General features: G+C 39.8%; 2 protein-coding genes across 2 annotated transcripts in view; one reads left to right on the top strand and one right to left on the bottom strand.

The window, feature by feature from the left end:
- Nucleotides 1-2,286, top strand: part of LOC111651050 (lysine-specific histone demethylase 2-like) — a gene marked incomplete at its 5' end in the record, with an annotated part of 6,584 nt that extends 4,298 nt beyond the window's left edge. Inside the window, 3 exons of the mRNA XM_087172549.1 lie at nt 17-183; nt 405-557; nt 1,037-2,286. Coding sequence (XP_087028675.1) covers nt 17-183; nt 405-557; nt 1,037-1,120 — 404 coding nt within the window. The remainder of the gene's footprint in view (nt 1-16; nt 184-404; nt 558-1,036) is intronic.
- Nucleotides 2,287-3,329: 1,043 nt separating this feature from the next.
- LOC111651052 (eukaryotic translation initiation factor 3 subunit E-B) lies at nt 3,330-11,630 on the bottom strand. The gene is made up of 13 exons (XM_023401012.2): nt 11,524-11,630; nt 10,959-11,076; nt 9,750-9,867; nt 9,585-9,627; nt 8,835-8,939; nt 8,530-8,655; nt 8,071-8,195; nt 7,752-7,878; nt 7,555-7,656; nt 5,725-5,834; nt 4,971-5,073; nt 4,634-4,768; nt 3,330-3,685 (listed from the first exon to the last, which is right to left on the bottom strand). The coding sequence occupies exons 1-13, from the start codon at nt 11,611-11,613 to the stop codon at nt 3,647-3,649; spliced, it is 1,341 nt and encodes a 446-aa protein (XP_023256780.1). The 5' UTR covers nt 11,614-11,630; the 3' UTR covers nt 3,330-3,646.
- Nucleotides 11,631-13,863: the final 2,233 nt, after the last annotated feature.

Here is a 13,863-nt window from a genome sequence, read left to right as displayed (position 1 = left end):
AGTAGTTCTATATGAGTAATTCCCCGATTTTCCACGTTGACCTCGTCTGTGTATCTGCAGGGAAAACAGGCCGTCCTCATGTCCGTCATCACCGGGGACGCCGTGCCCGCCGTTCGGGACATGGAGGACAAGGAGGTGGTGGACGAGTGCATGAAGGTTCTGCGTGAACTTTTCAAGGAACAGGTAATGATGTCACGTCCTGCAAAGACCAATCACACTCATGGATTTCCCCAAGGGGATAAATAAAGTTTCTGTTTCAAGTGTCAGTAAAGCTCCTCAGTTTCTTTACTTCATGATGGAAAAGGACTCAAAAATTCGGGAATGCGCCGTCCGTTTCCTCTGGTAGATTCACACGATTTTTTTTCTGATTGCTGTGGTCGTTTCCCTCTCGTCACCCTCGACAGGAAGTCCCAGAGCCGCTGCGTTTCTTCATCACTCACTGGAGCAAAGACACGTGGTCCCAGATGTCCTACAGTTTCGTGAAGACGGGGGGCAGCGGAGAGGCCTACGACATCCTCGCTGAGGACGTTCAGGGAAAAGTGTTCTTCGCCGGCGAGGTAACAACAGCTTTCTCACTGTTGCTTATTTCTGTTTGTATAAAGTGATCTGATTGTGATTGTGATGATCAGCCTCAGGGAGACGTGCTGGTGAGGCAGCAAAGCTTTATTTATACAGCACATTTGATTCCAGGTGGAAACTCAAACTGCTGCTCGAGGCGTGAGTTACTAAAAACTATGTGAAGATAAAACACTAGACAGATTAAAACAAACACAAAAATGATACGTATGAATTTAACCATTAAGAGTAATTAAGACCAACAACCATTAGTAAAAAAGATATGTAAATTAAAACTATTAAAAAAGTAGAAATCTAATCAGACGTATATCCAGTGAGCCACATGCACAGCGTCCTGGAACCAGCTCATGTAAATGGCAGCAGCCTTTTTATAATGTTATAAATCACACTTGTGTTTTTCCTGCTATGACAAGTCAAAAAAGATTTTCATTGATTTGTCGTCACTGTTGTTTGTCACCAGGCGACCAACAGACACTTCCCTCAGACTGTGACAGGAGCCTACCTCAGCGGGGTCCGAGAGGCCAGCAAGATGGCCGCTATGTAAACCGTCAGTCCCGAAGAACTCAAAACCACCAGCATGGACCCACGGCTCGCACCGAGCAAGACGCTAATCTCTCTGACCGTCTTACCTTAGTTGCTCCACTTGAAATGACGTCTCACCAAAATGTGATGTGTCTGATCAGTAAGGCGCCGTTAGTCACTTTCCAACAGCGGGGGTCGGGGGGGTCGGGGGGCTCCAGGGCCTCGCTCTACATATTTAACACGAGGTTAAAGTGCGTTTAATTTATATCAAAAATCAAAGTCGCACAATGGTTTTTTGGTTTTTGTTGGTGACGAGAGGCAAAAGAAACGTAATACCAAGGACTGAATGATGGGTAAACCGCGTGCAGCTCCGGCCTGATCGGGTGCTGGAGAGCAGGACGATGTCTTAGTTTAATGGCGGGTGTATTTAGCACTTCTGTGATGAAATGATCTGAGATTTTAATTTCGAGCGATGAGGCTGCATGAAACATTGGTAAACTCTCCGTCGTCTAATCATGAATGAAACAATAGGATTTAATCTCCAGGGATCAAGTTTTAAGAGATTACATCATAATAATATTTAAACATGTTTTTGAGAGTTACCTACCAATGTTTTATACAACTGTAATGACTGCATCATATTACATGTGATTAACGTGTTGGTACACGTGGAGGAAAGGTTAGATATTTACTGTTAGTCCGTCTGCGATAGCACTTTTGATTTAGAACAAATATTTGATTTTAAAATAGCGAAAATAAGGAAGTGAATAGTTCATGTGTTTGACGAGTTGAATTCCTCTGGTGGTGGAGAATGATCAGATCAGAAGACACCAGATTGTCCCCTTACTTTCTCAGGGATTTGATCAGGATTACATCACCTATCAGAACGTGACAGAAGAAAATAATGTGATTGGACAGTTTTGAAGAAACACAACCAACCAAAGGAGGAAAAAATCCACCATATTTGTCTTGTATCAACTCCTGAACAGTGAAGTCCCTGAGGTCTGGGGTAACAGCACAACAATGTCCTCACTGTCTTTGGTTCATGTCGACTAATGACGCTTTACGTGTAGAGTCACATCTGTGTGTGAATCAGTGCATCTAGATGATCATGTCCTGTTTGTCTGACATTACAGTGCTTGACTATTTATCTTGTATGTGTGTAATAAACTGAGCTATCAACTGCCATGATTGATCAGCTGATCAGTTTTACTTTTGGATTAACTTTTGGCTCCTTGTTTTTCTCCTCAAGTCAGTAACTAAAATGAATTACAGATAATATTTATATCAACCTTATATTATATATTTATACCAAGAGACTCACTATTCTGTAAAATAGACCATAATAATATGAGTACATCAGCACAATTTTGAAGCTGTCTCTTATACACATCTATTACTTATTTTAAATATTACTTATCTTTTTATTCTCGTGATTTCAGATTTATTTTTTCTACCGTTAGCATAGCAATTGCTAAATTATCAGCCAACGTTGGCACTAGCTAGCATCGTGGTATTAATATATTAATATGTGATATTAATGGGGATGCTAATTTCGAGGCTGAAAATAAAATGTACTTACCGGAAGAACTGAAGAACAAACTCCTCTGAGAGTCTTTAAGTTGAACTCACAACACGTTTTTAGGGAAACAACATGCTAAAGCTAATTAGCCTCCATCCACATTCATTTAACATGTGTTCACATGTTAAAAGCACGAGCTGAAATCTAATGTACATGTGCTTTTACCAACATCAGAAAACACTTGAATTCAATGAAACTATTTACCCCACAGGTTTTAAACAAACCCTGTTTCTTACAGCTGCGTGTCACTGTGATTAATGTCCGGCCTGAACCCGGTTTCACAGCTGACAGACACAGGTCAGTTATTATCTGAGTATTTTCTGACAGTCTCCAGAAAGACAGACCCACCTGTGACTGACCCACAGGGGAAACAGGAGACTTGTATCTGGTCCAAGTGTGACTGAGCTCTGAAACTTAATTTACCAAGTTTTTCTTTTCAATTATCAAATTAATCCTCATCAAATTGAGGCTGATTAGAAGACTGAACGTCTGTTCTTTTATGACAAATAACAAATATTAAATTCAGACAGTGAAACAGAACTACAGTCTGACAGACGGTGACCTTTCTGCAGGTGGCTGAAAACACAACAAGAATGAAGCCACTGCACCATCTACTGGTCCAATTTCAACAGAAGAAGAAACAAATCAGTTCTTTTTAAGAGGTAAAATATATTTAATGTTAAATTATGTTGGATCTGTTTCCATGGTGCTTGATGATCAAACCAACTCCAGGTTTCCTATAGATTCTGATGAGGAAAATATTCCAAAAACACTAAATGTGAATGAGGTATCATGAGTGACAATAAGTTAATAAAGCATAGCTGCTGCTTCCTCCTCCTGTTTCTTACTGCAGAAGTTAAACTGCATGTTGTATGATTATAATAAATAAATAAATTAATGAACACAATAAAAAGCTTTGATAATATCCCAAGAGTCTTCTGCATCCTCTTGATTCTGATTTCCATTTCAGTAGAAGCCAGAGTCTTGAGCGGCCCAGTTCGGTGTCTGAGGAAACGACAAAATAACAAACATTAGAAGAAGAGTTAGAATAAACAATCGAACTACTCGATAAAGGAAATAAGAGACGTGATCCATAATTAGACATCGATCAAGTGAAAACAGCTGCCAGCCTCCGTCTCACACCGAGTGACAGGACAAAGACTAAATATGAGTGTTCAGACTTACCTTCATATTTTATGTTACAGGGAAATGACTTAAACTAAAATCAGGATTTTAACTTTGTGGTTCATGTTACAGACACTTTACTACAAATCTTATGAGCTGAACCTCAGCTGTAATCAGAGGGAAGAAGAAGAGATTTCTGAGTGTGTTTTCACATGGATCCATCAGAGGGCAGCAGGACTCAACACAGACGTGACAGGTGAGGAGCAGGAAGAGTGCTAATCATGTGACAGCCCTCCCACTGTCAGGGAGGTTGTCCTGGCCAAACTCAGCAGGTGATCGAGTCGTCAGCTGATGAACCTTCCAGGCTATAAAGGCCGGCCCGTGTGCTTCACTGGGTTTTTTTCTTAGGAAGGTTCCTAACTCAGTGAAATGACCCGGAAGCTTCTGAGTGGCGGCCGTGATCAGAGCTGGTCCAATTCAACGCTTCCTCTCTCATCTCCTTTAGGAAACACTGGAGCTTCCTTTACGAAAGGAAAGGACAAATGCCGTCCCACAATTCCTTGCTGCAGCAACAGTTAAAGCGACGCACCACTGTAGTTCCACCACGGCACGTAAACGCAGACGCCACAGAGCAGCTGCTTTATGTTTGTGACACAGGTAAACTGGTGAACTGGTTGCTATGACAACCAGCCTATGGATGTGTAACCTGTAACCCGACTGGATGTTTGTAATGAAAGCTCAAAAAAAAGAATAATTTATTGTATGTTTCTTTCCCTCCTACAGATGGATGATCTGTGTATAATGCTCAGTATTGATTATCGATTGTACCTCGTTCCTGTTGCTGTGCGCCAACTTCTTCTCTATGTTCATCGCCAACATCTGGCTGCGGAAGGACAGACTCTTGGTTTTCTCTATCACTTGCTGGTACGGCGACACCGCGTTGTTTCCCATCACCACGTGACCCTGAGAGACAAATTTCAATAATTCATTCATCTGACAGACGGACTTTAAAGTAGCACAAAAACATATCGCTGCCTGATTTGATCCTGAGGTTTCACACTGTCCTGAGCCTGACAGCAGCAGACATTACTACACAGATTAACGGTCCAGTCTGAGCTGTTTATGATGGGATCAGTGATGAGTGAAGGTGGATCAGTGAACACACCAGTTTGGAGTCGATCTTGGCGTCGAGTCTGGCGTTACGGATGAGGTTGACGATCCACCTCTCCGCCTCCTCGGGCGTCATGTTGAGCTTGTCTGCCAGCATGCTGGGAAGAGAGAGAGCGAGGCAGGAGGGGGGGGGGGGGGGGGGGGGTTCAGTTAAGTAAATATCCTTTGGGGGAATCTAAAGCCTTCAAAGCTCCTTTTTAAAGTTCACTGTTCACTACACATGAAAAAAAAAAAAACAAGGAGGAAATGAATAAAATCCAAAAATCCAGTAAATTATTGCACAACATTGATCATGTGGGGAAATTAGATTCAAACATTAGATTCAAACATTAGATTCAAACATTAGATTCAACCATTAAATTCAACCATTAGATTCAAACATTAGATTCAACCATTAGATTCAAACATTAGATTCAACCATTAGATTCAAACATCAGATTCAAACATCAGATTCAAACATTAGATTCAAACATCAGATTCAAACATTAGATTCAACCATTAGATTCAAACATCAGATTCAAACATTAGATTCAAACATTAGATTCAATCATCAGATTCAAACATTAGATTCAAACATCAGATTCAAACATCAGATTCAAACATCAGATTCAAACATCAGATTCAAACATCAGATTCAAACATTAGATTCAAACATTAGATTCAAACATCTCTTCATCTTCTAAAGGAAACTGTCCTCTCAGAGATAAAGGCAGTTTCTGATCAGAACAGCTGTTTCAAAGGCGACGCACCTGATGCTGATGCACTGATGAATTCGACAAAAGGTCTCGAAGATGAACAGACGGGCGTTCTCGATGAAGTCCTCGAGGCAAGCGACCAGGAAGAAGTCATTCACAAGAACCTGAAGAAAAGAGCCAACAGCTGTGAGCACTCTTTATACAGATCACAACATAAAAACACACTTCAGTAATTCTATATATTATAATTTGTATTTGTAAATTTAAATTTGGTTTATTATTTAATGAATCTGTTGAGTGTTTGTGACTTTTATGAGTTATTCTTATTTACATTGCTGCACATTTGTGTTTTTGTACCTCTGGTGTTTCCGTAGCGATTAGTTTAATAATAAAATTCTCCCTGGTTTTCTTTCCTCCCTGGAAACTATTTATTTTCGTTGCTTCCCCTCCTCCCCTGGTTCCTCACCCAGGAACGTAACACACAAGAGAAGGTCAAACAAGCTGTAGACATCATCATAATGCATATTCATGCATCAATGTCCTTCAGGATCTATTCAGATCTGCTGTATGAGATCCAGTGGTGCGAAGGTCGTATCGTGTGCTGCTGCTGAGTTGTGTTATTCAAAAGAAACGTCTTTAAATAAAATGGTGAGAAGATGTTCCTGTGAAAGTGAATAAATACTGATGAACTATGTGTGTTGCTTTGTACTGTAACAAAACATGTTTCTCTGTCATTGTTGCTCACGTTAAAGGAAACATGGAAGCAGACAGGGACCGCCAAGCGATCAGCAGTCACGAGCCCCACAATGTTTTGTGGGAGATTATGTTTTGACGTCTCGATCTGTGTTTTTACAGCGACGATCACAGTTTGCCCACAAGAGCTTAAATTCATGAATTCATTAGTGTCTGAGAATCTGAAAGAAGACGTGGCACCATTATTTCAGGAGGAAGCTGTTGTGAAGAAGAAATCCATCATTCAGGCCAGTCACTCCATTCTTTGCTGTGCTAAAACACAAACTCTAAAGTGCCACATCAGACACCACAGCGTCATATCTTGTGATATCTACGTTGTAAATTGTATTTTATCTGTTTTTTTATTATCAATTCTCTTATGTTGTTATTTGCTAATGTTATTATAGCTTTTAAATCTATTTTATTGTCTTATCGTCGGCTTCTCACTTGATTTGTCCGTTTGGTTTTCGCCCCTCAGTCTGTGAACTGCTCTCACCTGTATGTAAATAAAGTTTGATTGATTTCTCACTATTTTACTTCAATCAAAAACTTCTTTACACAACAAAACTGAAACATCAAGTGATGAGTGTCAGACACTAATTAAAGTTATTGATCTCTGGAGGAAAACGAACAAATTTAATTCCCCTCATTATTAAAAGCAGCAGAATCCATGACGACAACATGACTTAATGAACTCTCGTCACTCTCCCGTCAATGCGCTCACACTCTGTATCTGACAGCAGAGCTGAGGTCTTCGCAAGCTCTGCACAATTTACACAAGAAGGGTAAAAGCCAGTGGCTGAGAGCGTTCAGATGTGTAAAGTGGTCCCTAAGCACAACCACAAAACTGCAGTCAAAGGTTTCTAAAGAGAAGGCAACCGGGCCCCAAATCTGACAGCTGTTCCGCTTTGAAAATCAAACTGAATAAAAGTAAGAGCCAGCAAATCAGGCCAGACATGGATTTGCTGAGGCTGAATAGCTGCAAAGTTAAATGCCTGGGACTCAGGAGATCAGAGCACCACGGCTGAGGGAAGCTTCATATTACCCTTCAGTCCCAGGAGGCTGCGAACTTTTGTGGGGCGATTTAGGCCTGTGCACCATGACAAACACACACTGTCAAGCAGGGAAACTGAAGGGGGAAGCTCTCCTTACCGACTCACACTCCCTGAGCTTCTTCTGGGCGCTGTCGAAGTCAAAGTTCACGTAGAGACACTCCACAAACTCTGTGATTGGGTCCTTGTATGTGTACGACTCCTGCAGGATGAGAGAGAATTATTTTGATGGGTTGACTGAATCTTTGAGGCTTATGAACTCAGACTTATTCCTTTTACATTTATATATAACCTCACCTGTTGAATGACTTTCACCAAGTCCTTGAGCACCTGCCTGCGCTTCCGTACGTCTTTGTTGGTGATGACTGCAGTTGTGAGGTACCGTAAGATGTGTGGGCACATTGTCTGGATGGCATTCAGGTACCTGACAAACACAAAGGCAGGAAACATTGGCTTCATCATTAGTTACCATCACAACAGGTGTGGATCTGGGTACCATCAGTCTTTTTACTGCAATTAAAAAAAAAAAAAAAAAAAACTGCAATAAATTATTTAAAATACATTCAGTTAAAAAAAACTGTCCATTATTAGTTGGAAGTCCCAAACAGTGACTCACTGAGGCTGGTAGAGGAAGAGCTCGATGATGTTGTCTCTGCCTTTGGGATGGTTGAAGAAGACGAAGAGGGACCAGTGGATGAGCCACGTCCTCTGCTGGAGAGACTGAAGTGGAGAACTCACCGACTGAAAAGGAAACAACACAAGCAACAGACATCAGAAAAATGATGCATCAGACTCTTTTCCATAAACCTCCACCTGGTGTATTCTGACTGGATTCAGTCAAGGCGACTTGGTGCAGGAACTACACTTTAACTAAATGCACTTAACTCTCGCTGTCATGTCATTGGTGCAGCTGTGAACGCAGCGTCACGCAGCGACTGCTGCTTGAACCATCTTATCATTTCTATACATCCCTACTCGGGTCTCTAATAAACCCAGTACAGCTTTCATTACACTGGTAACAAATCAAAAACAAACCAGCAAACTACATCCACATTTTCCTCAGTTATTCTCTTACATTGTTGTCAATGGTCTCCCTTAGTCGAGTGAGATCCTCCATGGCTGCTTCCCAGTTCTGCATCAGGATCTCAGAGGCCAGTTTCCCCCACAGAGAGCTCAGAGCATTCCTGTCTGTCGAGGGAACCTGGCCAGAGAGCGACAAACACAGTCGTCATCAACAACAACAACAACAACAACAACAACAACAACAACAACAACAACAACAACAACAACAACACAGACTGAGCAGTATTTTGAAAAAAGAACCAATAAATATATTTTTTCTAATACATTCCTTTTTTTAAGTCACGTGTTTTTTCTTACCAAGACACGGAAGAAGTAGAGGTACTCAGCAGCACCAGAGTAGTTACCGCACTCGTACTGGAATTTGGCGTACCTGTACAGTGTGTCCAGGTATTCCTGACGAAACTAAAATAAAAAACAAAAAAAAGGTCACAGAAGTAACAAGTGGCTTTGACTGGAAGGTTTGTTATTTACCCAGTAAATGATTATAAAAAAGCACAACATATTATATTACCGTTATAATGAATGGGACTTTCAAGCATCTACAGCCCTGGATTCACATTAATCCACTGTTTTTCAAAATGCCATTGTCCTTGCTTTTTTCTCCCTCAAAGGAAAGTAAAGTGGCGGCTGCATGGACGACAGCCTGAGGCTGGTTAGTGGCTGTTCTCACATCTTTTATCTCTTTAGGCAAAACAAAGCCTGCTCCTTCTTTTTCATGCTGACAACAAATCTTATTTAGATGAGCGCACATGATGTGGATCAAGTTTTTAAGTACAAACTAATCACAAACAAGAAGCGCAATTTATCTGAAGATTTTAAAAAAGTAAAATAATAAATAAACCATTGTTGGAAAAGTTGAAACTAGTTTCTGTGATCACAGTGAGTAATGATCGGTGGGTGTTGTTGGAGGTCTTAGTCCCGCTGGCTCACAGTGGCAGCTGGTTGTTATGGAAACAAAAACACATAATTGCTACCTACCTCACTGGATTGAAATGCAGTGTGCGTTTTATACAAAGAGGAACACAGTGTTAACCTGTCAAAACTTACATTATGTTTCTCTGACAGATAGTCAAACAGCATCCTCCCGTCTCTGATGAAGAAAAAATAATCAACAAATGTCCACAGACTTCATAATACTTCCACAAGTATTACAATTCTGTCAATATAATAATATTAAAGGAGCAGAGTATTTCTTTGACGAGCTGATCAGACCTCGTGGACTGCATCTGCCGAGTGGTCTCAGGGTCTTCAAACATCTTGACAATCGGCTCCGTCTCTGACTGGAGCTGCTTCAGCTGGGCCACCACAGTGCTCCTCTTCTCCCTCAAGGCTAAAACACAACATTTCCCATCACACACTTCCATAATATACGGTAAATATGTCACATAAGTAAGACCTGAGAATCTACGTATGAGCATCTTAGTGTAACGTTTTCTGTTTTGCAAAATTAACAACTAGCAAGGACAAAGATGGTGGTAAAATGAGTATGACAGTTACAGTGAAGGATTCTCTGGCTGGTTCCAAGCATTGTTCAGATCACATTACTACTATGTTCTGATTCATTTGAAAAATACAGCAGCTTGCATAGCAGGACAATGCCAGCAACTAACAATTACACCTATCATCAAATAATTGGATTATTTTTACAGTTACCTGATTCATTGATTTGTCTATGAAATGTCAGAAAATAGTAAGAAATAAGATCTCAATTTTAATGATTTCAAGCTGAAGTCTTCAAATTTGTTGTTTTCAGTCCAAAATCCAAATATATTCATTTTACCATCATGGACGCCAAAGAAAACCAGTAAATATTCACAATTGAGAAGATGCAACCTGTGAATATTTTCCTGTGAATTTTGGTTTACAAATGATTAACTGAACATCAAAATAGCTCCCAATTCATTTTCTGTCAGTTAAGTCTGGCATTCAACCCCATTACCATGTGGTGAATTACATGGCCTACAGTACTGTGCATTAGTTTTAGGGACTTCAGATGTATGAATTGTTATCCATCGGGTGTTGTGCAGCACAACAATGAGTCAAAAAAGAACCATTTCCAGAGACATGGAGTCCTGCAACAGATGGTCAGGGCCCCTCAGAACCCTGATCTGAACATCATACAGTCAGTCTGGGATCACATGAAGACACAGACCACCTAAATCCACATTAGTTCTCAAAGATGCTTGGAACTACCTACCTGTCAAGTACCCCTAAAAACTGTGTGCAAGTGTACTGAGGAGAACTGGTGCTATTGTAAAGGTGGTCACAGTAAATATAGATGTGGTTTAGGTTTTCTCTGCTTACTGCACTTTGTATTAGGTTAACTGATAAATACAAACTATGGCATCTTTGTGAAAGCATCTTCACTTATAGTACCTACACAGTATAACTAGTTGAAGTAAATTATAATGCCTTTCTCACAGTGTGGGATCTCCTTGTCCGCGTACAGGTTTTTGTAAACATCCATGGCGAAATCCACCATGTTTGTGTCGCTGAGGAGGTCCAGCTTTCCCTGAAGAAGCTCCTTCTCATTGTAGATCTGTTACAATCAAAATCACATATTTATATAATCAACAGCCTTTGAAACGGCTGAACAGACACTAGAAACTAACTAAAGTTAAAACGTCACAACACAGGCATTAATGATGCCCCTCCTCTTTTATCCTGTGTTGTCTGTGTAGTCGCTAAGCTAAATGCTAACACCGTCAGTAGCGAGAATAAGCTAGTTAGCCAAGCCCTAAAGAGACATTAGTTTCCCATTTTCGCAGCAAATTAACTGCTTCGACAACTAACGTTACAGCAACTCTCCATTTATAAAAGACTAAATTAACACATAGTTTAGCTGCTTATTGACTGGCTATCTAACGTTAGCTAACTGTTAGCTAGCTAGCCGGCTGGGACGAATCACCATGTTTTCAGCTACAAACACCCATTAATAAATATCTACGTTGTATTTTGGCGGTAAATAATGCCGACAGTAATTTACCTCTTTCACCGACAGGAACTCCAAGAGAGGAAAAACCAAATGCCGGTCCAGAAAATGTGCTATCTTGGTTGTCAAATCGTACTCCGCCATCTTTGCCTGACTTCAAAGATAAACTTTATTGACAAACAGAGTAATGACGTAGACATACGTCATCTCCTTTTCCCGGTTTTTATCTTTGGTTGGAGACCTTTCTAACACAGAGCAAAGTTTTAACTGTAAATAAAATAAAATAAAATAAAATAAAATAAAATAAAATAAAATAAAATAAAATAAAATAAAATAAAATAAAACAAAACAAAATAAAACAAAAATGAAATAAAATAAATTAAAAAATAAGGTAAAATAAAATGAAATAGAAATGAAATGAAATGAAACCCTAACCCTTCAATTAAATTAAATTAAATTAAATTGAATTAAATTAAATTAAATTAAATTAAATTAAATTAAATTAAATCTAATTAAAATGACATGACATGACATGACATGACATGACATGAAATAAAATAAAATAAAATAAAATAAAGTCTGAAATAAAAATGTAAAGAAAAGAAAAATAATTAAGAAGGAACAAACCACATTACAAAATACAATACACAGTCAGCAATAGGCTTATTAATTTTTTTAATTGAATTGAATTAATTTAATAATAAATAAATAATATTCCAAAAAAATACTAACTAATAAATAATTAAATTAAATTACTTTATTTTAGGCAATTTATTTAGCTACCTCTCCGTTAATATATTGTACAAACCAACATAATTAAATATACTATAAAAAGACAAATAAATTGATATTTTGTTTTAATAAATGTGAATGCTATATTTAGATTAAAATAATATTGTCAAGATAGTTTTCACATTTGACATCTCATACTAGAAGCCTGATAGATAGATAGATAGATAGATAGATAGATAGATAGATAGATAGATAGATAGATAGATAGATAGATAGATAGATAGATAGATAGATAGATAGTGTTTTTTTTTTTAAATCCTACATTCAATGGTTTTTGGGAACCAGTAGCATCAAAGACTAAACAGCTCTGAAAATCTCCCTGTGTCTCTGTAAGTGCTTTAGCCCCATGAATGTAGAATTGGTTTTAGAGCTCAAGCTGTGTGTGTGTGTGTGTGTGTGTGTGTGTGTGTGTGTGTGTGCGTGCATGCGTGCGTGCGTGCGTGTGTGTGTGTGTGCGTCCACATCATCCCTAGTAACTATGACAAGAGCTCCAGGAACATGATGCTGAGAGTATATCTGACTTCAGACAAATATACCACTTAAATCAGTAGAAATACATCAGGAAACAAGACTTGATTGCTTAATTGTTGTTATATTTGTTTTGTAAGAAAAGCAGCTCACTTCCAGAAAAAGAACAGGAAGGATTTAACACCTCAAAACGTATTTTAGTTGAAACATATGGACACAAACAGCCTTTGGACTCACTGGACATGTGGCCGACCTGAATGAGTGTCGGCTGTTTCACTGACCTCCCTGGGGTCAGAAGAAGGATTGGTCAGACAGTTAGCAGCTGTCGCTGCAGCAGGGACTGTGAGCTTTATCAGCATCAGTCAATGAGCAGGAAAAAACACTCCTCTGCCTGGGAGGGATGTTACCAGCTCAAACCAGCTCTGCTCATGGAGTCAACAGTCAGGGAGGAAGAGCCTCTCTTGGCTGTATCCTGCAAAAGCCAAGGAAACATGATCAAACACCTCAAACTGCTGGAGGAAAAGTCAGAGGATGACTAACGCCTGTAAGATTCTTCCTCTGGAGACTATGAATGTCTTGAAATATCAGGGCAATCAATGGAGCAGATATTAACAGATATTTCACTGCGGTTGCCATCCCCAGCGCTACACTGCATCATGGCTGAGTACATCATAAAGCCCGGTGCAGAAAAGGTTGTTACAGGTTTATCACCAGAGGAGAAGCCCCACTGCCTCGTCACCTGGGGATCAGTGAGCTGAGAGTGAGCAACACGAGTTTTGTACGCACCACAAAATGCATAGTGTAACTTTTCACAAAAACCTGCTTCCTCATCACCTTCCGTTTCCTCAAAGGCTGCGGCTGAGTCGAGGCGAGAGGCGTTCTCGGTTTCTGAATAGCTGTGCGATGAATTCCCACATGAAATCTCCATGGAAGAGCTCAGTCGTGTCTTATTATCGCACTTAAAAAAACCCAGACTGGAGTGAATGTCATTTTCACAGCCCCCCCCCCCCGGGTCCATCCTCGAGGCCAGGACTTATCCCTTACTCAATCTGAGCGGCTGGCTGCTTTCCAATTCCACTTCTTTTTAATGAGAAAAAAAAAGCCAGCTGGACGTGAAACACTTCACAGAAGAAG

The sequence above is a fragment of the Seriola lalandi genome, unplaced genomic scaffold (assembly GCF_002814215.2).
Source record: "Seriola lalandi dorsalis isolate HSWRI2012SDOR001 ecotype SW California unplaced genomic scaffold, Sedor1 jcf7180002053214, whole genome shotgun sequence".
Taxonomy (NCBI): domain Eukaryota; kingdom Metazoa; phylum Chordata; class Actinopteri; order Carangiformes; family Carangidae; genus Seriola; species Seriola lalandi.
The sequence above is the reverse complement of the archived record's forward strand: the minus strand, read 5'-3'. Positions and strand labels throughout refer to the sequence as shown.

What these genes read in the sequence shown, in the direction of transcription:
- LOC111651052 (XM_023401012.2), bottom strand. Translation starts at nt 11,613, where the DNA reads ATGGCGGAGTACGATTTGACAACCAAGATAGCACATTTTCTGGACCGG. An exon ending in TCTACTTCTTCCGTGTCTTG is followed by an intron (nt 8,656 to 8,834) that starts GTAAGAAAAAAC and finishes CTCTCTGGCCAG; the next exon opens with GTTCCCTCGACAGACAGGAA. An exon ending in CGCACAGCAACAGGAACGAG is followed by an intron (nt 3,686 to 4,633) that starts GTACAATCGATA and finishes TCGTTTCCTCAG; the next exon opens with ACACCGAACTGGGCCGCTCA.